Source organism: Gobius niger, assembly GCF_951799975.1.
Source record: "Gobius niger genome assembly, chromosome: 16".
Lineage (NCBI taxonomy): Eukaryota > Metazoa > Chordata > Actinopteri > Gobiiformes > Gobiidae > Gobius > Gobius niger.
The window spans coordinates 19,375,493-19,401,329 of record NC_136867.1 but is presented as its reverse complement, the minus strand read 5'-3'; the positions used below and the strand labels follow the sequence as shown (position 1 = coordinate 19,401,329).

General features: G+C 44.6%; 1 protein-coding gene across 1 annotated transcript; it reads left to right on the top strand.

The window, feature by feature from the left end:
- The first annotated feature begins 3,236 nt into the window (after positions 1-3,236).
- Positions 3,237-23,135, top strand: LOC306975718 (phospholipid phosphatase-related protein type 3-like). Its single transcript, XM_079573399.1, has 9 exons — positions 3,237-3,874; positions 11,338-11,441; positions 12,008-12,193; positions 14,581-14,710; positions 16,288-16,483; positions 17,005-17,062; positions 18,581-18,754; positions 19,347-20,141; positions 20,673-23,135. Exons 2-9 carry the CDS (start codon positions 11,361-11,363, stop codon positions 22,257-22,259), a joined length of 3,207 nt encoding a protein of 1,068 aa, XP_079429525.1. The 5' UTR covers positions 3,237-3,874; positions 11,338-11,360; the 3' UTR covers positions 22,260-23,135.
- The last annotated feature ends 2,702 nt before the right edge of the window (positions 23,136-25,837 follow it).

Here is a 25,837-nt window from a genome sequence, read left to right as displayed (position 1 = left end):
TGGGTCTCATTTGGCTTTGGATTGTAATGATGAATAAATCAACATTTACACAGTAGTTATCAGAAAAAAACAATATTCGACTTGCTTTATCACATATCTGTTGACATTATGTGAAAGATCATCTTGACATAGCTCTGCAAGGTCAATAAAGGCACAGTGTTCAACATCCCGGTTTCACGTCCCAAAATCTGATGAGAATTGGACATGAAAGCACTTGCTAAGTCTGGGTCCACACCAGCGTCTCCATGGACTGTACACCTGTTCGGTTGTGTCACGCATTGCTTCACCCGTACAGGCTTGAGCATGAGTGGGGCATGTATGTGAAGATGGCTGCTCCCTGCTCAGACAATGTAAGTGGGTCACGTGTGAACAGCAGTCAAGTGGAATTTTAATCAAACTTAAAAATCCCCAACGTACGGCACTTCCCTGCGGCAATCAATTACTTACTGGATCATGCAAAATAGCACATGGCACTGCGCAACAACCGGTGTTTCCGCAAGATTTTTTTTTTGAGTGTCCAGTTAGGGTCATGCCCAGCCCACTCCAATGTCCCCATACTTTATGCCAAAAATATTGCCAATGATATTTTCTTGAATTTTATTGCTGACATTGTGCGGTAGGGTGAGGATAATGGCAAATAACACTGTTTTAAAATAAATAAATGAGGTTTGTGTCCAAGAGGAGTATATTAAAAACCTAAAGACGAGTTTTCTGTTGCTCCAAAAAATATTTCAGACCAATATACTGTATCTGCAGGAGAGACCACTTTTTTCTATTTTTATGAAGTGTCTTGCCCCTCTACCTTGTCCCTGTCTTTCACAGTGGCTGGACCTCTTTGTGTGGTGAGTAAACAGGGGGGCCATGCAGCGTTGTGAGTGATGAGTTTATTAGCTCCCGCCAGCTGTGACCAAACCCTGGGGTATTATTGGTTGCAGGGCCTAATGCTGATAGGCAAGAGTGGGGAATACAGAGGGGGAGCAGCGTGGGGAGTAGACAGACGGAAGGGGGGGGACAACCTCATGAGAACCAGCGGAGCTCCCTGGCAACGGGACAGGCCCAACAGTAAAATGGGGCGCCCCGGTTAAATTAGTGACAGAGATGGGGAGAGAGTGAGCGGGTAGGGACTGTGCTTGGTGGTGGGTAAGAATAAGTGGGAAAATAGTGGAATTTGTCCAGCGGTCTATGACAGCACCAATCACATGGTGCACTATGACCTAACCACCAGTTTCAGCTACACCGACCAATTAACTATTATTTTAATGATTTAAGACCTGAATCTCAGGCAGGTTCTGTGTCGCAGATATGAACGTGCTGTGGTCTGAAATGTGAATATCAACCCAAAAACACATGCAAAAGACCTGGTGAAGATGCTGAAACTGGTAAGACTGTGACGTTATCCAGAGTGAAACAAGTACTGTACCGACATGGGCTGAGAGGGTACTCTGCCAGGAAGAATCCCTTTATCCAAAAGAAACATTAAAAAGCCAGATTGCAGTTTGCAAATGCACACAAGAATCTAGACTTTAATTTTTGGAGACATATCTTGTGATCTAATGACCATCATCACATTTGGAGGAAAAAGGGTAAATCTTGCAAGCCTGAGGACACCATCCCAACTGTGAAATACGGGGGTGGCAGCATCATGCTGTGGGGTTGTTTTGCTGCGGGAGGGACTGGAGCACTTCACAAAATAGATGACATCATGAAGAAAGAACACTGAAAATATTGGAACAACATCTCAAGACATCAGCCAGGAAGTTAAAGCTTGGGCGCAAATGGGTCTTCCAAATGGACAATTCCCAAAGCCTATGGCCAAACTGGATACAAAGTGGCTTAAGGAAAACAAAGTCAATGTGCACACAAGGTGGCCTACAAATGTGGCTCAGTTACACCAGCTCTGTTTGGAGGAATGGACAAAAATTCCTACCAACTATTGTGAGAAGCTTGTGGAAGAAAATCCAAAACGTTTAACCCAAGTTATAGTTTAAAGGCAATGCTACCAAATATTAATGAAATATATGTAAAAACGAATATAAAGCCGTGAAGAATTTTTTTTCTGGCATTCTTCTGGCATTTAGCAAATAGAAATCATCATGTCAGACAGTGAGAAAAAAATAAATATGTGTCTTTTTATAAAGCGTTAACATCTGGTTCCCACTGTATGCGTGAACGTGCAACAGTCAACATGCAAGTACAACAAAGTACATACGGTATGGCACAGATGGAGGATCAGTCCTGAGCCGTAACAGTGTGCAGCAGCATGAGACAACCTGACCCACCTGTCTTTTGTGGATGGGGAAAACCACAGCCTGAGGAGCACATGCGAACACCACACAGAAAGACCTCCTCCGCTCAGACTGCACAGGTCACGAATGGAATATCAGCGCACCTAACATTTACTCAAAATTACAAGTTTGCAAAAGAAAAAGTGAAACTTAGTTGCCTAAACTTGTTAATCTATATCTATCTAGGCTACTCGAGCTTCCTCAGGTGGTATGGCCATCAGTAATTTAGGGCTTTATTTGTTAATCAGATGCATGGCTTACATAGAGCTGCACTATTATTGTATTGCAATGTTTTGTGACACAATATCCGTATCGCAAGAACCACAATATATCGTATCAAGACTTAAAAATGCATAGAACCTATAAATGTGAACAGTTGGGTTTATCGGGTCACATTATTTAGGGGGTGGTGCTTGGTGAGAAAAGTTTGAATACCCCAGTGCTATAGGCTATCATCAAAGCCATCCCCCGCATTTATTCTTGGCACGCGCTATTGCACATGATCATACACATTTGCACGTACAGTCTGGTCTCAGATGTTAATGGCCTCAATGTCATTCATAATGAGTCAGTGAAGGTGTGTGTGCGCGCCCTGCCCGTTATTCATGACGCGCACGTGCTCCCATCTATCCATCGGTGCGTGTGCGCGTGGCGCACGCATGGCTCCGGTGCCTCTGGACGAATCCCAAAGCAGCTGAGTGGACAGACACCCACCACTGCCACACCCTTTACAGTAAACAAAGAATTGTATATTTTTAGCCCCAGATTTTGAACAACTGGGTCAGGGTTCAAAAACAACGCGGGGCTTTTGACGCGCTATGATTCTCACTGTTTCACCAAGCGTCATAATAGCACTGATTATGCACTTGAAATGCTCCCAAAAAAAACGCCCACTCGCTTTTACGCACACATGCGCAAGGCAGCGGCATGTTTACCGCACACCAACTACATTCCCCCCCAAAACCCAGACTATGGCTCTTTGTCTCGGCCGTTGCCCTGAATCAGGAATTCAACGGGGCACGGGAGCAAAAGGAGAAGTGTCGGCGGCAGCAGCAGCTCCTGTTTGGATGTGTGGACCAGACTGTCTCCTCCCCCCACCATAAGCTCACACACTCTCTCCACCCCCCGTACCCCGCTGCACTCGCCCCTTACGCCTTTGTGTGTGCGTGCGTGGGGATGGCTGCGCACCCTAGCACCATATGAGGGACCGCTCATACAGAACTAAGAAACGAACAGGGTATTGGGATTAATTTTGGAATCAATGCGCGCTGGTAAAGGTGTGGACCGGTGTCTTTCACTTTTTCCCAAGCCAGGATACAGACAGAAGAAGGAGAGGAGCGTTTAGTGAGCAAGTGCAGCAAACAGCCCTCTCTGTTCTCGCCATCCTCTCTTCACCTCAACTCCCGCATCCGGGGGGACCAAAGAAGTGCCTATCCAGCAACCAAACACTGGGATTGATCCATTTCGCATCTTCAAAAATGGAATAACGTGGACCGCACACGCCGCCAAACTGGAGCAAAACGCACGAGCACGCCGGGGCGGACGGGGGAGAAGGGACTCGGTGAATTCCCGGAGTCCACGGGACAGAGGTGAGTCCCGTCGTCCGGTTTGCAGTGTCCCATGATTCCCCCCAGCAGCCCCTCGCGGACATGCGGCATCCTTTATTTGGAGACCTCGCTGTGGAGCAAAACCTCAGCATCCTCCTCCTCCAGACAAGACACGAGGGCATGATAAAACAAGCACATGGTTTCTCACGTTTTTTATAATTGATGAGGGCAGTGTGCGTCTGCCGCATGTGCCGCTATGTTGATAATGCTTTTAGTTTGTATTAGTTGCACAAAACGATCCAATTTAGATCTAATGGAAGATTAGGGGAATCCACCTTCTAATTAAGTACAAAAGCCTATACCCACCCTTATTACCACTGACCATTACAAATCAATAGCTGCTTACAGAGATAGGCTACAGCATCCACCACAATAAACTATATTGCAATTCATTTCCTATAAGGTAAAGCTTTCAATAGACCACTCTGTAACTTTGATGGTGAATGAATGGCGTGGTGGATTGCATTGAGATAAATTCGCTATTCACTTTGATATAAGCTATGAATTATACAGTCATTTTTGGTCTCATAGTTCATCTTTGGGAGTACAGGGTCATTGAGGGAGCAGTGTGTTTGATTTAAAGCTTAGTTACAGGCCTATAGGGACTTACAAGGATGGACTATAAATGGGTACAGCCTGTGTCTAGTGTCTGTGGTGTGAAAGCATGGACCTTTGGAGGTATAGCTGCATCTTTGTCAAGTTACTCCTTGCTATATAAAGGAGCATATCGGATTTCACAGGGATGACATGCGCTACATGACATCACTGTTCTCTCATCGTTCTCATCATCGTCATGATAGTTGAACACGTACCTCTAAATACTGTGCATCATTTCAGTCTAATTCACAACTTGTGCATGCTTTCACAGCAGCGTGAGGACTTTGGGAAGCTGAACTCCCCACCCCCTTTTATCATCATTCATAACTGAATATTTCAATGACTGAATCTGGAGCATTTGGTGCCATCCCTGATAACACGTTCTGCTAACACAGCTTAAAGGTGCATTATGGAGCTTTTTATGCAAGTTTTTTTATTTGGACGTAATTGACCTTTTTGTGACCCAATGCCTGAATGGGTGGTAAGCATGGCACCGTTGCTTTCAATCACGGTGGCCTATACTATGCTTCAGGATCAGTTGATTTATAGGTTTTTTTGGTGAGAGGGTGTGTCTGCAGTGAAAACCTACCAGAAAATTTAAAACAGTTGATCCCGGAGCCACCGTGATGAAACGTAAAGGCGTCATGCAAACTATTCATAAAACCACTGGGTCATTAAAATGTCAAATATGCAATAATAAAAAGTTGTTTTTTCACATACAAAGTTATATTATGTGCCTTTAAGCTGGAATATAATTCATTGAACTTTACACAGACTTTGTCATGTATCATGTATTACTCATTTATTTGCCTATGTATGTGTGATTTAGAGTAACCTGATCTCTGATCTGACTAAACAAGGACCACAATAAAGTTTCTATAAGATGTTGAAATTACAAGATTTGTAAGAGCACATTGTCAGTCAGACTATGTAGGCAACCGGAGTCCACACAAACAGGCTTTATAGATAAAATAGATGTTGTTTGAATATATCTGCAGATTGTATCTAGATTGACATTTCAGTTGCAAGAGAATGCTCTGTAAAGATGGGTAGTATAATTGTATATCAAAAAAATTTGTTTGGAAGACAAGCTGAATTACAACATTATGTTCATCGTACTTTACACCAAGTGTCCATTGAATATTCAGAAAAGCCTATTCATTATTGTCAGTATCGGTCACCCCTAGTCCTGAGCATACATCCAATATTATAAGCAGAGGACTGTGGTCATATGAGTGCCGGTGGCAGCAGTCCATGGCATCACTTTCCGCCCTGCGCCATACGGATGCTCATACATTAGCATAAATAAACATAGTGTACATATTAGCCACATGGAGATGGATTAAACTCGCCACAGAGCACACGCACTAACTCCCTGTGACAGACGAGCTTCAATTCACTATGCATTAAGCAGCTATAATGTAATTCACAACATATTGATTTTCTCACTTCATTGGTAAGCACCCTGGTGTAACGCATCGAGTTGAAAGTACCACGCCTTGTTTATACAAATTGGGAAATGGTACAGTAGATTACAAGAAAGTGCAGTGTGGTTAGCAATTCTCCTTCCCAGCAGGAAGATTGTGGTGTGAAAAAAGTGTTTGTGTGAAACATTTATGCACTACAAAGTAAAAAAAAAACAATATGGCATATATTAAAACCACAGCGCGGAACATGCCAGGTTTTCCACTGCTTCTTGAAAGGGCACTATCCAAGGCATCACTTGTCCTACATTATCTTAATAATCCGCTTGTAATTGTGAACACGTTTCTCATTTTTGGCAGACAAAACCATACCTGTTGCCACTATAAATAGACAGCAGCTATACTTATACCGTATTGTCTATAGGCTTTACCCACATTGGAGCTTCTTTCATATTTGCAAACACACAGCACGGTTTTGCAGACGCACAAACATTGAAACAGCCGTGATGTGCCCAGAGGAGAGAGGCTGCTCTTTTAGATAAAACGCTCGCTTTCTTCAGTAAGAGGCTTCTTTGGTGCGACTGCGGGTGACTGACGTTATATATGTGGAAAGGTTCAAGTGTTGATTGGCATGCCCTCGAACAGAAACCAGAGTTAAAATCCAGTTTGAAACCAGACATGAATCTATAGGACTTAGTATGCATATGTACAGTATGGAAACTTGTTATTATGTAGGTCATAATAATCAATCCTAAATTTGGTATAATCCTGTTTCACCTACACGGTCCAGGTAACGACCTTTCTTTGGTGCAAGATCATCATGCATTTAGACTAGAGGCCGATATTTGGGTATTTTACAACATCGGCTATCGGCCGATCTAGCTAAAAAAAAAGCAGATATTTCCGGGATCAGAAATGATAGAGACTTCCCGACTTTGTGCATTGGAAAGAGCAAAGTCAGGGCTTTAAAAAGAACCTCCCACAACTCCCTTGGCCTCAGGGAAGGTGAGAAACATCACAATGAAAGTTGGTTAGCTTCAAGTTTGTTAAACACAAGTTTTACTAAACCTCTGTCAATATGAGTTAGTTTTAACCTCCACTATTGTATTTTTGATCGCTGCGCAAAATGTCGTGGCTAATGACAATATGCTAATGCTAACAACAACAACAACTCAAAGCTGGGACAGAAACTATGATTGGATCACCTTAAGTAATAGTGCGGAGCAGCCAAGTATTTGTTTTTACAGGATTAACGGACATTTGGAAAAATCGGCCAAAAATATCGGCCAAGCATATCGCCATCGGCCAATTAGCATCCTAAAATATCGGCCTTAGAAAAACCCATGTCAGTCGGCTTCTAGTTTAGACCTGTTTAGTGTTGGTGTTCTCAGTGCTTTGGTCTTGGTTTAGCCTTGGTTTTGACCTGCTTTTATGCACTATTTGGATGTGATTACTTACTCTTTAACTTTCCGATCTTCGCTGTAACGTTCCCTCATGGTTGATCGTTCCGTTATAGCATAATTGCTCTAATGTAGGGCATCCTCGTATAGTGAGACCCCCAAAACCATCTTCTTCTTAATCCTTTGTATCCGCACTTGAATCCATCCCAAATATCCCCCTCTCACTCTACCCTCCCCCACACCCCCACACATAGACACTCACACTGACACATATTTAGGCCACGTTTTGTTGTTATCATTTGCTTTTTCACTCCTCTTTGATCTGTGCTTATCTCTTTCCTCTCTATTTTACAAAACAGTCACAGAAATTACTCGTCAGACGGCTTTGATTTTTGGGGGTATTCAGCCGCCTGGGGTCAAGGTTTGTGCAAATGAAGAGTGAAGGAGGTGCACAGCGAAACCGGGATGTGAATGGAATTGAAAGCGTGAGGAAACGCGTGATTAAAAAGGAACTTTTGGACATTTGTAGATCGTGTTTTTGTTTAAGGCAATGTTAGCAAAAACCTCAGTACATTTGCTTCATATCGCAACTTCGTCTCTAGTCTCTGTGATAATAATACCTTTAATTTGTAATGCACTTTACATGAAAATTTCAAAGTCCGACAACACAAGTGACAACTAGCGACAATAAAAGCACACAAAGTTAAAGTTTAAACAGGGTGTTAAAAAGGGAACAGAAAAGTCTTAAGTCCTCTTCTAAAGGTCTCCAGAGACTGTGGGGCCCTCAGGTTTGATAGTAGGGTCTTCTACAGTTTAGGAGCAGGCGTCTGGAGTGCTCGGTCGCCGAAGGGCTCTGGTTATGGGCGGAGGAGTGAGGAGTTCAGTGAGATAGTCCGGGGCGTGTCCATGGATGCATTGATAAGTGAGCAGGCAGATTTTTTATTGGATGCGTTGGACGATTGGAAGCCAGTGGAGGTCACAGAGGACTGGAGTAATGTGCTTTTGAAGGCCTTTTGCCGGGATCCCCACGAGGAGGGCATTGCAATAGTCCAGGCTGGAGGAGACAAAGGCATGAACCAGTGATTTAGTGTCAGAGGGGGAGAGTCTGGGGCGGAGATTGGAGATGTTTTTGAGATGAAAAAAAGAGCTTCTACAGAGATTTTGTATGCGGCGTTCAAATGACAAAAGGGGGTCAAAAAAGACTCCCAGGTTGCAGACAGTGGAGGAAAGGGGGAGGGTGATTCCACAGAATGCAATACCAGAGATGGGGGATATGATATCCATAGGACTGAAACATACATACAGACAATACATGTGTATGCCATTTAGAATGATAGACCAAATGTCCTGTAGAGGAACGAAACTTCAGTTCAAGCCGACGGGACATGCAAACTGCTGATCAAACAACTGAGCGAGATAAACATGGATGCAAAGCAGATACAAACTCAGCTCAAACTTTACTCAGACTATTTGCTCACCAAGCTTCTAACAAAAGTAGTGCTGTCAAAATGAATCGTGATTAATTGTAATTAATTGTGATTTATCGTGATTAATCCAAAACGTAATTAATCGTGATTAATTAAATTAATCGCATCATATGTTTTGACCTAACACACTTCTGCATCTGAGCACAAACATGACCTGAACGACAAAGCACTTGTATTAGCTACATACTGTGAGCCAGGAGTCTCCCATCTTTTCACACGATGAGGTACTTCTATGTAACAAAAGCGATAAAGAGCTACTTATGCATCAAAATGGCTTGTCTAATTATCCTATTTCAACAAAAAGTATTTTAATTTGGTCCTTAAACTCTACTTTAGGAACTTAAAAGTTTGCAGATTCTGTCCAAAATGTGCAGCACCAAAGAAAATGTCTCTAAAATGTGACTTATCAAGTCTTGGGCGAGCGACCAAGAAAGGGCTGAAGAGATCCCGGTTAGAAGCTGTTGGGCTTTTCCCATAATGATGAAACTGTGAATATTTTCTTAATGAAATGTGCAATCAACAGTTTTAAGTATTAAAAATGAATACTATTATCAGGGAAAAATTAGCCCTAAAAGGAAGCAACGGATTCTAGTTTACATGTTGGTGAAATCACTTCATATGAGACCAATGACATGACTGGATAAAGATACTGACAGTAGATTTGGTGGTTTGCCAGTCTGCCTGGACCCTCGTTTAAAGTTATATTTATTTTGGCTAGGGCATCTGTTTCGGATGCCTCCTGGTCGCCTCCCGCGGGAGGTGTTCCAGGCATGTCCTAGTGGGACAAGGCCTCGTGTAAGGCCCAGGACACGATGATGGGACTATGTCTCCGAGCTGGCCTGGTGTCGCCTCAGGGTCCCCCCAGAACAGCTGGAGGAGGTGTGTGTGGATCGGGAAGTCTGGGCATCTCTGCTGAGACTGCTGCCCCTGCGACCCGGCCCCGGATAAAGCGGAAAAAATGGATAGATGGATGGATGGATTTAGAATATCTTGTACAAAAGTATCACAAACCTCGGAAATGTTCACTTGTATGTTTGCATTCTTTATTTACCACAATGCAGCCTATTTAGAACCTCCGAACTTGACCAGCATTTGATTTGATATCTCAAGACGGCATTTGACTTGTGCTGGAGCACTGAACATATAACAAAAATCTAATCTTAAAATCTATGTGACAGACCTGCAGACAGTACAATGTGCATAGAGAACGCGCTGGAGAGAGAGAGAGACGGAAGATGACAGTAGCAGAAAAGATGCAAAGATGCCTCGACAGCCTTCAGTGAATATGGCTTTCTGAGGATTGCTTCGAGGCTTATTTTGGGATTAAAGCTTTTCGGGGCGGGCTATTTATGACCACTGCCGCTCCATAGAAGCGAAAGCCTAAGCAAAACACGCTCCTTACCTTTTGAGCAACCACCATTTTTCCTGATAAATCTTTCTAATAGGGCCATTAAACATTCAATTACATAGATGTTTGCCCCTAGATCGATAGCGCGAGTACATTTGTGGAGAGAGAGAGAGAGATGGCAAGCCCAGATAGGAGGGCCTAAGTGAAATTGGGACATATACCGGTGGATGGGAGAGGGAGCCATGGGGCTGGGATGAGAGCGAGCGGGAGAAAAAATTGGGTAAAGGACGCGGCAGAGGAGAGAGGACAGATGTAAGGAGCTAGAGGGAGAGCCAGCAGTGAATATTTAACACTGTTTAGTATTACTCCCAGGCCGTGCGTCAATAATTTCTCTGCCTTCAGGTTATTGTTGACAGAAGATCTCTAGTGTGGAGATGAAAAGCTCGGCATACATCGCATCCATTTCAGGGGCACGCACTTCACAAAGCCCTTTTACATTTCGATCACAATTCAGTCACAGGTTATTGCACCCTTTTTACCTTCCCAAAGCAGGGTTAAGTTAGGGAGGCCATCTTTCTGGCCCCAGCAGAGAGCTTATTTGATAGACCTTAGAGCCCCTGTACCACCAGCAGGATCATGGGTTTGTTATAAAGCCCATTATAGTGGCTATTTGGTGCATTTCAAGTCAAACCATTTGTCCGCTTATTTCCTTTAGCGTCTATATGTGCCTATAGCTCAGCCTGAGGAAAGGTACACAGACAAACCTTCACCATATGCATCTATTGAATTTAGCTTGAACATAGACCGGAGGCAACAGCCAGTGAATGTTTGGACTGTTAATACTGGGAAATATCACTATATTAAATAAAAGCATTTTCTCTCACTGTATTCTGATGTTTTAAGTCATAAGCACAGACAATTTCACCGTAAGATTGTGGAGCATTGTCTATGTTAGTCTTTTACGGCTATGATGCTTCTACATTATAGATTTAGAACCCTCTGGAGCAATGAAACCCCCCAGAAAACATGTCATAAAAGTCCATGTGGCGAGCCTGCTGACAGTACAATTATTGTGGATAGGCAACAGATAAAACACAGAATCCTCACGCGGTCGTCTCTTCATGCAGTCCGGCTAGATCTGCTTTCCATTATCACTGTTTGTCTTCAAGTGTCCTTCTTGTTCCCCCAGGTTCCGAATGGTCCCACTCCAAGATGGCGTCGCCCAAACACAAGGCCAAGAAGAAGCCGCCCAAAGACAGCATGACCCTGCTGCCGTGCTTTTACTTTGTAGAGGTGAGTCAATTGTGCTTTTGTTTTTTGTAGAGGTGTGTTGTTGTAGAGGCACTCGTAAAAGCGACGTATGACTCACGTTGATTGTAATTGCTGTCTAGTATTTACCTCATATTCAGAACAGCTTATGATTCACTTCTATTGAATCGCTCTCTGGCTTGTTTTGCTATATTTACTGGAGCATAGAGAGATGAAGTGATTACAATTGTGTGCATATAAACAGCCACTATGAAGCTTATGATGTCTACTTATCAGATTTTTTATCAGTTTTAGTTTCATCGTCCTCATGAGCTGTGTTTGTGTACTTTTTCCTCCTAAAAGAACATGAAAGTTAATCTTTTGAAAGTTTAATTTGCATAACTTCACTTGTCTCTAGCACAAAAGGGAGAAGTGTAACGTCTCCTGCAGTGTTGCATAGCTGCGTGTAACTACATTTGTATAGTGTTATTTTCTACCACACATACACGATTTTACGTTATACCACAAAAATGCCGAAGCCAAATACAATACATGACCTTTGATTCCAATCCTATTGCCTGTTTTTTTTTTTTTGCTTGTTTACTCTCCAGCTGCCCATCGTGCTGTCCTCCCTGGTGTCGCTGTACTTCCTGGAGCTGACAGATGTGCTGTCCCCGGCGTTGGTGGGCTTTCGTTGCTATGACCGCGACCTCTCCATGCCCTACGTGGAGGCGGGAGACGAGCTCATACCTCTGCTCATGCTCCTGAGCTTGGCCTTCGCCGGACCTGCTGCGTCGGTAGGTCCAAATCACTCCGCGTAATTATGCCCTGGGACTAGCGCCAAAAGCTATTCCTTCTTTTACAGTAGAAATAAAACTATAGAGCGTGCATTACATAATGATGACATAATGGAGAATTTTAGAATGCAAAATGCTATACTCGTTTTTCTCATTAAAGGAACAGGCCACCTTTTTTTCATACTGCGTTATGTTCTTACCTGAGCTTAGACGAGTTGATGCGTACCTGTCTGGTGTTTGTGCGTGCCTGTGGAAGAGCTTGGTCTCATCTAACTTCACCCCGTTTGGAGCTATAGGAATACATTGGGAGAGGCCAAATGCTAATAACATCTTTGGTCTTTTCCACGGGCACGCACAACGACCAGACAGGTACGTATCAACTCGTCTAAGCTCAGGTAAGAACATATGTCAGTATGTAGAAATGGTGGCCCTTTAAAGCACACTACAAACACAACACACATTATACATTTGTGTTAGGTTTATTCAGGTCTCCTTCCTCAACTTTTTTATTTTGTTTTTGCCTAATGTTAGAATATGGACAATGAACTCTGAGTTATCATTGGCTATGTTTACATGGTCAGAAACATCAGATTAACCCAATAATCTGATCTGATGCGTTTACATTCTCTGCAGAAATCTGAGAATGTCCATGTGGGCATAGCTTCTTGTTCTTGGTAGCAAAGTGGATACAGCACAGGTTTAGTAACTTAAAGGTCTGGGGCTGTTATTTTATTATTATTGTCGTTATAACGTCAATAGTGCTTCAACTTCTATTAATGCTGTGCAGGTGAAGAGGAGGGAGCCATGATTATTACAGTCAGTAATCATAGCTGGGACTCGAACTCACAAGACTGAGGATGGAGTAATGTTTTGCCATTTGTGCAGCGCCTTAACAACTCGACTGTTGGAGAAATCAGATTATGATCAGATTTTTTGTCTCTCTGTAAACGCAGCCAATGCTAGTTTTGATGGGTGTCACTGACAGGCGGATTAGCCAATCAGAGAAACCCATGGTCCCTTCCTTCTTCTTAGGTGAGGCTGCTCAACACTAAGGGGGTCAATTACCAAGCGTTTGTTCATGTGCAAAACGAGGAGTATGTGCAAAATCAGCGGCAGAGTCATTTTTGTACTCACACAGCATGTCGAGGCTCTGTCAATACCGCTACACAAACGAGAATTTGGCCTGGAGACAGTGGTGTAGGATAAGGTGGCTGATGTTTGGGCCAAGAAGGTTTGTAGCATGTATCTAAAAATGTTGGATAATGTAAGGCTGAGAGGCAAAAGATTTAACGCTACACCCTGTTTAAAGCTGAATTTTACATTTATTAGTAGATTTGACTATTGAAGTTATGGTGGAGGACGACCTTGTCTGGCCAATTTAAAGACTGCGGGCATGCACTCCTTTTCAAAATGCTGCAGAAGCATTCAAAACCAAGAGAGCTTTTGCTGCTTTGAAATTGGGAGAGTTCACCTTTGATCCACGTTCTTTCTTTTCATAATTCAGCGAAGACAGAGCCAAAACACACTCAATGCTGGAAGCCGAACATTGGTCATATCACATTGAGCGGAGGTTTACTGGAACAAAAACCACACAGTTCAATGACCTCATGTCTGATGTGTTCATGAGGGGCCTTTGGGGGATGCTTGCCTTCTCCAGTACTGTGCCAAGGTTTACAGAATGCAAGGTGTGAAAACTGTGCTTGATTCTGTATTTGAAAAAGTTACAAAACGCTTGGTTGGACCAGTGCGAGATAGTACTTGTTGTATCTCTTTGTAGCATGTGTCTGCAAGCTTCTGTGTAAATGTAAAACGACAGAACCTACACCAACAATGTGCAAAGTCAAAGCAAATGTCCGTCCAGAAATGCGCAATCGATGGACACATTGATAATTACTTACCTGACATTGCAATAAACAGCCAGGGCCTGAGAATCAATGCGCTCCCACAGTCACACACTGGACCTATCCATCAGAGACACAGAAACGAACAGGGCTATCCAGCAGCCATCTATCACTCCCATCGAAAGTGATTATGGCTCAGTAGCACCTCGCCTCAAGCTTCATTGGCACGCTCTCTGTCATGTAGATCACAATCAGCATATCGGACATTCATGCCGTTTTTACCTTCCTGTCATGTCCTATTTGTTCACTGTATCTCGGTATATCTGCAGAAGCGTGAAGTTATTTGTGCGTCCATTGGATTGATGATTGTTGATGTCAAAATGTCCTGTTGGAGGGCAGTAGTAGTCGGTTTGTGAATAAAAACTCCAAATAGAAAGCTCTGCCAGTCTACCCCGGGGAAGCTGTGGCAGTACTTTACCACCACCGGCTCGAGAATGAATGAATAATGTCTTTGAGTCCAAAACAATGCATTCTTGTCGTTTCCAGATCATGCTGGGGGAGGGCGTGATGTACTGTATGCAGTCCAGAATGAAGTCCTGTCCCAAGTCAGAAAGCAGCATCAACGCCGGAGGCTGTAGCTTCAACTCGTTCCTAAGGAGAACCGTGCGCTTTGTGGGTAAGAGCAACAACAACACTCCTTCTGCTTGGATTTGTGCATAATGCCAGACTCAATGTTTGGTTGAATTCAGTTTGGGGCTTTATATATCAAGATATGAACATTGAAGATATTAATATTGAAAAAGCAACGATATAAACCATATGGATTTCCCCCACACTTTCAATGTTTCACCTTCCACCAGCTGCTGCATATATTGGTTAAAGCAGAGACATTGGTGACATTATGTTAAAGGAACAGGCCCCCGTTTTTCCATACTGAGATATGTTCTTACCTGAGCTTAGACGAGTTGATGCGTACCTGTCTGGTCTTTGTGCGTGCCCGTGGAAGAGCTTGGTCACTTCTAACTTCACTCCATTTGGTGCTATAGGAATATATTGGGAGAGGCCAAATGCTAACAACATCTTTGGTCTTTTTGCGTGACGGAAGGCACACAGTTCTTTCATACTGAGATATGTTCTTACCTGAGCTTAGAAGAGTTGATACGTACCTGTCTGGTCTGTGTGCGTGCCCGTGGAAGAGTGTGATAGCTTCCAACTTCACCCCCGTTTGGAGATATAGGAATACATTGGGAGAGGCCAAATGCTAACAACATCTTTGGTCGTTTTGCGTGACTGAGGGCCCACACAAAGACCAGACAGGTACGCATCAACTCGTCTAAGCTCAGGTAAGAACATATTTCAGTATGTAAAAATGGTGGCCTGTTCCTTTAAGGTCGATGACTGGCAGTGAGTTCTCATCAATATAACTGCACCCCGAACCCCTAGTTATATCGTGGCATGAATATCAACAGATGAAATTTTGTCCGTATCATCCAGCCCTAATTCAGCTGCAGTTCTAGGCTGTAGTCCTTTGATTTGTGGATGAAGAGCTACTTCAAATATTTTGCTCAAACAAATGGGTAGATCCTGGGAATAATCTTGTTGTTTTCCCTCTCTTTCATATATCTGGATGCAAGTTTATGAAAGAATGGTGGAACTATAAGACTACAATTGAACTTACAGTAAACAAATCAGTAAAATATTTGTGTAAAGACTTTTCAATCCTTGATAAAGGTTCAAAAGAGTGTTTTTAACATGTTTTGCTTCGTCAGTAAGTACTTGTGTATTTTATTTATTCATGTATTTTACAAATTAATCATTAAAAGAGCCACTTAATCTTGAAATTCTGCCACAACTATAATTAGCTGCTGGCAACTCTGCGAGGTGATGTCATCTTAAGCCGATGATCACATGATGTAACACTTAATTTATTAGACCTTCCGGGATCTTGGGGTATAAAATAAACTAATTTTGTGTGTTATGAATGTGTAACAGGCATGAAAGAACCATTTATACAAAATACCTTGAGGCTAACCGTGCGCTTTGAAGTGGAAAACATTATTACTTCGCCTTGCCGTGCGATTCCTTCAGAAAGCGTTTATAACTTGAGGAGGTTGGAGTGATCTCAAGATCCAAGCGCAGGTGCTGAGAATTAACCATCTCATTCTGACGACGCCACCAGAGGATTTGAGCTCATTTACCGGCGCTCTTCTTCCTTCCCCCCCCCCCTTCACGCCTTGTGTGCGCCTCCCTCAGGTGTGCACGTCTTCGGTCTCCTGGCGACGGCCCTCGTGACAGACGTGATCCAGCTGGCGACGGGGTACCACGCCCCCTTCTTCCTCACCGTGTGTCAGCCCAATTACACGGCGCCGGGGGTGTCATGTGACAACAACGCCTACGTCACGCAGGACATCTGCATGGGCAAGGACCAGTATGCCATCATGTCGGCCAGGTGAGGAGAGGAGTAATATGAGCTTGTTTTAGCTTGTTTTACGAGGGCGCGAGCAGTTCAAGCACTGAGTTTTAACTATAGCACTGAATTGTATATTTGCATTATTTTTTTACCTTTTTATTGACTGATTTCCTTTCAATGCAACAATATTGCATTAGAACAGCAAATGAGGCATATGACTATCAGAGGAGACACAAGTGCCTTGGGATTACAGCTTAATAGAGTGGATATACAGAGATAATCCTGCCTGAACAAATGGACTTATGTTGGAAGCTCTATCCTTATGAGGACACATTACCCATAGTTTACAGGTATTACAGAAGGCTGACTGTTAATTGGAAAGCCAGCTATTTAAAACCACATTTGGTATGCAGACACTAATTAGAAGTTAATGATGTTTATTTTCATTATTTTCTTCATACTAGCCTTACCTGTGAGGGGTTTGATTTGGTGGGACGGGTCTTAATCAGCTGTTTCCTCATCTTTAATGCATACATGTATTTCCTTCTTTCTGCCCTCAGAAAAACCTTCCCATCCCAGCATGCAACACTCTCCGGCTTTGCTGCTGTCTATATCTCTGTAAGCAAATCCTGTTTGATACTCATCCGTTCAAATGACTTAATATGTCTTAGTGGATTTGATATGTTTGGCTGCTGGTGAGGGTTTTTGACTGTACTCGAGCCATACTCCACAATGGGCTCTGCGCTTAAAGGGATATTTCATTTTTGACATACGGCCTCATATCCTTGTTGACCAGAGTGTTGTTGATTTCTGGAGATTTTGTTGGATTTTGTTCATGAAGTCCTTGTATTTAAAGAGTTTAGTGATGCTAAGCTAGTGCTAGGCTAGTGCATGTCTATGGTAACTAGTAGCCTGCATTAACAACCTCTTCAAAATCATCAGGTAGTCGTCTAAACGTTGCTATATCTGATTTGTAGAAAGCTCCTTTGTGAATTCCAAGTGTAGTAATGCCGGTAAACAAACTAATGTAGATCCGGCAGATCACTCCGCCACTGCATAGCTTATAACCAGGAAGCTGCTGCTGCTCAAATATAGTTCTTTAAAATGCAAAATGGTTATATTCAAAACATGATTCAGTCAACACAGACATTTATATCAATAGTCTGGTGTTATAAATGATTTGCCTCAGGTGCACTGTGCTTGGGTCAGACTGTTTTTAATGCAGGCTACTAGTTACCATAGACATGCGCTAGCCTAGCACTAGCCTAGCACCACAAAACTCTTCAAATATAAGGACTGCATGAATAAAAAGACAATCTCAAATCAAAACAGACATCTCCAGAAATCAACAACACTCTGGATAACTAGGAAATGAGGCCCTATGTGAAAAATCCTGAAATATCCCTTTAACTGTAGTTCGCCATCATATAGAGTATGCTTAAAACCATAAAGATAATCATTCACATTCGTCATCATTGTTATTTGAGGTCTACAACTACAGGAACCTGCTTGCAACCCGAGAAGCTAACCATCCGAGCACAATCTTAGCTGAACTATCCTCATTTGCAGAACTCTGTGGGGATTTGCCAGCGCGTTATAATGTTAAAAATACAGTTCTTGTCGTGACTGGGCCATCGGGAGTTTCCCTTGTAGACAATCCCCAGCTTAAACCCTTTCCTATTAAGACGATAAGAAGTCGGCATCTGAGATAATGCTAACTTTTCTTCATTATAAAGTGCTGACAGCGGCAGTGTGTGGATTGTGCATCATTTTTGCACTCTAACCATGCCCCTCCGGCTCCATATGAGCAGCCGCTGGCCTCATCACTGCTCCACTGAGCCCGATGCAGTCTCATTATAAAACTCACCATTTCAGACCGGTTGCTATAGCTACGAGTTGTCAAATCCACGCAAAGTACCCCAAACTTTTATAACTTTACATACAGCACAATACATAAGGTTTTAAAAAAGCCGAACGCTGCTCCCTGTTGCTCCCTCAGCGTTAGAGAGATTGACAGGCTTGTTATAAGCTGCCTTTCTGTCCATAGTTTTACCGCAAAAGGAATTTTTCGTTACTAATTGTGTCATTGCACTGTCCACCCCCATGTTCTTGACAATCACTTCTTACCCCCTACAGATGTATCTCAATGTCAGTATAAGCAGCACTACGAAGCTGCTGAAGCCCCTGCTGGTGTTTGCGTTCTTCATGGCGGCGGGTCTGGCAGGGCTAACACAGATCACTCAATACCGCAGCCATCCCATAGACGTGTACGTGGGCTACCTCATCGGAGCAGGCATCGGAGTCTATCTGGTCAGTACTGGACACACACAGTATGTTTGGATGATATTGGTAAGAAAGATGCTGTTGGTCAACTACAGCCTTACACGCTTGAAATCTTTGGCTGTTACTAAACAGTGCCATTGTATCTTTCTAACACTATCTCAGCATGTGTTAACAAATGCCTTGTTTGTTTCATTACTTTCAGTCAACTCCATACCTCTCTCTCCCGGAGCTTTTTTTTTTTTGGCAGTCTATATATAGCTGTTTCTATTACAGAAGGGGCGTGAGAGAGCAAAGGATTAATCCGATAAGAATTCTCTGGAACAATTTCACAGTTCAATTTAAGAAAACTTGTCTCAGCCATTTGCCACGCTGCTTCTCTCCCCCCCAGACCCCTTTTCTGCAGCTCTTCCCTCTCCCATTAATGAAGGGAGCAGCGTGATTCATGCTGACCACACACTAAACAGGAGAGGGATAGTTGCCTGTTCATGCGTTTGCTTTAAATGAATAGGAAAATCAGTTCTTCCGAGCCAGAGATTAGAGAAAGCATTTCATGCTTGAGCTTTGTCTTAACATAGTTATTTTACCCTGTCCTCTGTGTGCTCCCTGTGTTGTTTGTCAGGCGGTGTATGCAGTGGGGAACTTTAAATCATCAGAGGAGGATGCTCCATGTCTCCGCAGAATGTCCATGTCCCAGCAGAAGGACAGCCTGAGAGTGCTGAGTCAGCGCGGGCATGACTCTCTGTATAGAAAGACCCCGCGGGCGTCTGAGAGTAGAGAGGAGCTGGGGCCTGGGGGGCGCTCTAAGGTCCGCCGAGAGAAGGCGTCTTTGGCTTCACTGAAGAGAGCCAGTGCTGATGTGGAGCTGCTAGCCACCAGGGGGCCCATGGGAAAAGAAACCATGGTGACCTTTAGTCATACCTTACCCCGAGTCGCCAACGGCAACAGCCCCATCTCACCATCAGATGAACCAATCACCACACAGCGGCACATGACCTTCCACGTGCCCTATGACCCACAGAGGTCACGACAGCTGGTGTCGGAGTGGAAACAGCGCTCACTGGAGCTGCGCAGTCAGAGCTCTCGCGAGGATGAGGATGGAATAGACAGGACTGATGGTGACGAAGGAGCAACAGGAGACTCCGGGGAGCACATGCCCTCCTCCCTCTACCCCACAGTACAAGCCAAAGGCAGCGCCACGCCAACAGTCCCTCGTGTGGCCATGGCTCCCCCTCTGGTGCACATCCCTGAAGAGGCCATTCGGCCCCCGCCTGTGTCCCCGAAGAGTGCCAAAACTCGAGCCAAGTGGCTGTCGCTGACAGAGGGAGGAGAGAGGAAAGAGCCTGGCACTGGGCCCATCGCTGTCTCCACTCCTCGAGTACCCAACACCCAGCCCAGCCAGCAGCGAGTCACTCAGGTGAGGCCAAATCACTAAATGAATGCATCACATCATGCTAACAACACAAACATGAGCAATATAGATTTTCAATTTATTAACATGCGGCATGCAGCCAGCTTTAAAATATAGTTCAGACCTCAGCTGCCAAGTGCTACATACCTATGATGAATACTGTTTATAAAAAGGATATGGGACGACATGGAGATGGCAATTTACTAATAACATTTCAATGTTCTGTTCAACTGTCATAGAATTTCAAGAATAATTGGCAATAAAGCATAAGCTTGTATTTAACCACAGGATTGTGTTGTCTAAACTAATTAGTTGCTTCTGCATCTTTACAAGATTTTTCTCACCTTGGAAAAAATGTTGACAAAGCACCCCCAGTATAAGGCCCTGGGAAGCGCTGAGAAAAGCATCACATTATAGCATTATTTCCTTTAAATGGCCTGCAGCTCGATGCTATTGCAAGAAGAGAACAGAACATTCCTTTCGGTTTCAGGCAATCACGTTTGTCCTCATTTCGTCATTGTTTGTTTGTGTTTTCAGGTTATTGCTATGTCCAAGCAGCCGGGCTCGGAGGGCTCTTCATCCGGAGGTGGCTCCTCCTGTTCCGAGTCGCCATATTACCGGATCCCCTCTGATCGGGACAGCTGCACAGGGAGTAACCCGGGAAGCATCGCCGGAAGCGGGAGCATTGTCACCATCGACGCCCACGCCCCTCATCACCCGGTGGTTCGTGTGTCCGCCCCGAATGGAAAACCCTGGGAGTGGAGAAACACCATCAGCGGCAACATGATCACCACAGACCCGACCGGAGACAAGCACCGCGGATCGCTCCAGCGCCAGGACAACATCAGCCAGTACCGGGATTATAGGACACTGCCGGTTAACAAAACAGACTCGCACTCACCTTCGCCTGGAGGTGGCGCCGACGGGCCACCCGAGCCTCCAGCATTACCTCCCTCTCCCTCTCCGTTACCCCCGCCCCCTCAGCTGTCCTCATCCCCGCTCCCACCGCCTCCCTCGCCTTCGCCAATACCTCCGCCGCCCCCTCACTCGGGCGCCTCTCACATACCCCCGCCTCCCCATTCAAGCTCCTCCCACACGCCTCCCCCACCGCACTCTAGCTCCTCCCACTTGCCCCCGCCTCCCCATCCAAGCGCATCCCACTCTCCGCCCCCACCGCACTCTAGCTCCGCCCACTTGCCCCCGCCTCCCCATTCAAGCGCATCCCACTCTCCGCCCCCACCGCACTCCAGCACCGCCCACTTGCCCCCGCCTCCCCATTCTAGCTCTTCCTACTTGCCGCCTCCACCTCATTCAAGCTCCTCCCACACCCCGCCCCCGACCCACATGAGCTCGTCCCATATGCCGGCGCCTCTCCATACCAGCTCCGCCCACGGCCACTCCATCTCCCCCCATTTGCCTCCGCCCCCTCACTCCAGCTCCTCCCGCACACACCATAGCTCCTCCCATTCCCACGCCGGCTCCTCCTACTTACCTCCGCCGCCTCATCCCAGCGCCTCCCACTCCCCCCCTCCGCCTCAGCTGACCTCCGCTCACATGCCTCCACCCCCGCACCACAGCCACTCCCACTCTCACCACAGCTCCTCCCACTCCCACTCGAGCTCCGCCCACATGCCCCCACCCCCGCTCCCGGGCTCCTCCCAGCTGCCCCCTCCGCCGCCTCACTCCTCCTCTTCCTCCCCGATGCCCCCGCCGCCCGGTCAGCAGACTTCCAAGATGCCGACTTCCCCGCGCCCGCCCCCGCACATGCCACACCCGTCCCACCTGCCCCCGCCCCATCACCACTCCTCCCAAATGCTCCCTCCGCCCCTCCCTTCCTCATCCCACATGCACTCACCCCACTCCTCCTCCGGTCAAATGCACCCGCCGAAAATGTCCTCTTCTCAGATGCCCCCGCCGCCGCACCCTTCGTCCTGTCAGATGCCCCCGCCCCCACATCCCTCTACCCTCTTGCCCCCTCCGCCCCATCCCGACCTGCTCATGGACAGCCACAGCCAGGCACTGTCCCGCTCCTCCACGTTGCCACGGCGACCGTCCGGCTCTGCACGAAGCCACACGGAGCAGGAACATTACTACAAGGCCATGCAGAATGAGCGAATGTTGTAGTAGACAGAGACAAAGATGAACGAAGACATTCGAGTCGTTTTTTTTTTATTGTAAAAGTAAGACATTCAGTGTTTTGAAAACCAACAGCAGCTTTACTTCAAATGTGAATTGGAACAGACATTGATGGACCGCCATGATACTCACAGTCCTGCTTACCTCGAAAGCCACTTTGGTTCTGGAAGTTAACATTCCCATTCAATTTTTCCCCATTTGCTTAAATCATTTTATTTTTTTTTACCTGACCCTCCCACCAGACTGAGCTCCAGTCCACCCCATGGCCAAGAGTGACCACATAATCTTTGAGCTATTGTTGTCTTCGTGAAAGATGAATGGGTAAATGTGCTTCCGAAATTCCAAGTGGATTTTGAGGCGGGTACTGCTGAGCTCCATTGGGAGGTTTGGCAGCTCAATAGCAGCTGGAGATCAGGTTTTCCCAATCCCACAGCGCCAACTCAACAACCCTCTCTGGGAATTGCCAAAACAAGGGAGTCAAGAGGACATAAACTGGAAGGATTAAGAAGTTTACCCCAGAATCTCACACTGCAACAATTTTGTCTGATGGAATCTGGGCTGCAGGAAGAAAATATTGAGATATCACGCGTGAGTACCTTGGGATTTGCTCACATTCCCCTTGAGAGAGAAAATAACTGAGAGAAAATGAGAGCCAGGCAAAAGGCAATACAAGCCCCTCCATATCTAGTGCCGCTGCTTAAAAATGCCAAACATAACCATTTATACCCAGTTGAAAAAGTCTGAAGGAATAAATTGTGGCGTTAAAGTATTAGCTGAAATCAATGAACAGCACTGGAGTTGAATTTTAAATGAACCAAATCCGAACGAGGGGATTTGGTTCCTGAAGCCAACAACATCCGAGTAAGGAGTCGCGTCTTTTGGGTGTGCAAGTGAGAGCATACATTAGAAGTTTCCCCCATACACAAAAGTCGCAAAGTACATTGAGGAGTGGCCAAAGAGAATTGCCCCTATTGAGACGAGGGTGGCTCTGGCAAAAGAAACAAAATAAGTCAAGCAGCCGGCCCGCCTTTTGCGATGATAAAGAGAAAAAAAAACCTGCCCCGGAGCCTGAAGCAGCACTAAGGAGATTAACGTTTGTTTGCGAGCAAGCCTTTTCCCCCTCATAGCCCTGTGCGCTGGCCCTGAGGAACCGCACGGTGGGAATGCTAATGGGCCATCCACTGAAACAGCAAACCGTAAACCACATGTGTAACAGGCTGAACGAGATCCGCGAGGCCGTGTAAATCTATGTTAACATTTACGGCGAGAAGCTCTCACAATGCATACTCCCTGGGTGTGCTGCTAATGATGTTTAAGTCATGGTTATAGCCCGGTATAACGTGTTCTTCTTTGATGATGTGTTCTTCTTCTTTTTTTCTTTTCTTTTTTTTATCCCTTTAAGTTATGTACAGACATTTTTGTAAACTACTGCTCATGCACCAATATAAAGACGTGATGTGTAGAAGTCAGCCACAAGAACAAAGCTAAAGTGATTATTTATAGACAAATGTTCGCGGGGGGAAAGGGAAATTGCCTTTTGTTTCAAACAGCATTTAGATTCTTCAAACTATATAAGAATGTAACAATTAACCCAAACCTACAGAGAGTTGTAAATGGATTTTTGCACTTTTAAGAACAGTGTGAGATACATGGGATTTGACACCTCACAAATCCAAATGTTGAGGGGTTTTTTTTGGTATAAAGTGTATAACATCTATCTAATATGGTGACACTTATTAACACTTATTTTAGCAATATTTACAATCATCCTCAATAACATTCAGACATACTAGAAGAGTAATTCTTCTAACAGTACAGTTCCACCTGCTCAGACCGTGTCCCCCTGGTTTGGAAGCGCTGCTCTAAGCACTTGTTTCATTTGTTTTGTTGACATCAGTTTCAAAGGTCACAATTGTTCAGTTGACCAAAACAAAACAAAAACGATAATATAATGATCTAGCTTGACTGCTTGTGCTTGACTGATGATTGAGTTTGTTTTTCTACTTTCTGGTCTGATTATAGAGAATAGAGAAGTGTAGAAGTTTAAAGCCACACTGCGGAGCATTCCAGGTTACAGCATATGTTACAAAAGCTACTAAACATTATGGAAATAATAGTATGGAGAGGACGCAACACAGTTTAATCTTTGACTGCCCATGCCAAAGCGCCGCAGAAACCTCTCCTTTAATAAACGCACAAAATGTATCTTCTTCTATTCAAGGTGAAATGTTACGCAGTGCTGCTTTAATTATAAATCTATGCGTAAATGTATACAGAAGTGAATTTTATAAACACATTTACAACTCTGTGTATGCATTCCAACACAACTTATTATTCAAGGTCCATTCAGATCAGACCTCTGTTCACAACAAGCCCAAAAATACAGCCCAATAACCCCTTGAAAACTACTTAGCCCCTATTGTATATGTTTAAAAACGATACAAGTGTCTTTCTGGACACAGATGCCTTTAATATTTATACATTTTTGTACAAATAGTCCATCCTTTATTACTTTATACTTTGTTTTGATTTTGTTTTTTTGTATGAGAAGTGCTTTCTATAAAAGATCAGACAGGCACGTCCTGAATGGTGCCGTTCGCCTGACTGACTCCTGAAGGATATTTGTGATCGTGTTCAGTGCCGGGGGAGGTGCGTTCAAAGGCAGTCGTATAATGTGTAGTTGAGCTCCGTTCGTGGAGCTGGTAGTCGTGTTGGTTTGTACTGCATGTGTGTACTACGGGTGTGTATTTTTTACTTCAACTTGAACTGCAACTTTGGGACTGACTGACATGCTGCATCTCAGTGCTGGTGATGATAATTGTACTACCTTCAACCCTCATTTGATTGTACATTACTTGATATGACTTAATCTTATTAATACTGTTGCTGTGGTCCTTTTTACGGGCTGCTGTTTTTTATCTGTGGTGACGTGTAACAATAATAATCTCATTGAATAAAAAATGTCAACTTTGTAACTCAGCTTTCATGGTTGTTATTGGGTAAAAGCAACAAGCCGTGCTACCTGTTTCAGCTTTGCAAACCTAACTTTAAATGTTCTGTTGGAATAACTTAAACCCTGGAACCCTCTGGCTTTAGGTCAATGTCAGAGCAACACAGTGATGTAATGAGAACTATCTTCTCCATTGATCCTCAGTGGGTTTGGTGCTCATTCATGCGCTCACAGACTGTGGCACTCACACCAGATGGACACGGCCCTTGCACATTCGCAGTGAAACATTTGCTGCTTTAGCTGTGGGCTGCTGGTGTCAGTTTTCCGTAATGAATTCGGCTCGAAAAATGTTGGACAATCCCAGATGACCTGCGGAGAAGTTGGATGAGTCTCCGAATAACATCCTGTTTGCCAAACCATCGTGTTTGAGAGCTGCCCGTGCCATAAAGCATGTGTAAGAGGGTCAAATCTGATTGGTAAACTAAAATGCATAGAGAATTAGCATTTATATTTAAAGCAGTGCTAAGTAACTTGTTTACCTTAATAAATCCTTTCCGTAGTCCCTCTGGGGGTAATACAAGTGTTAATGGGATGATTGGGGGGTCTGTCATCTCCC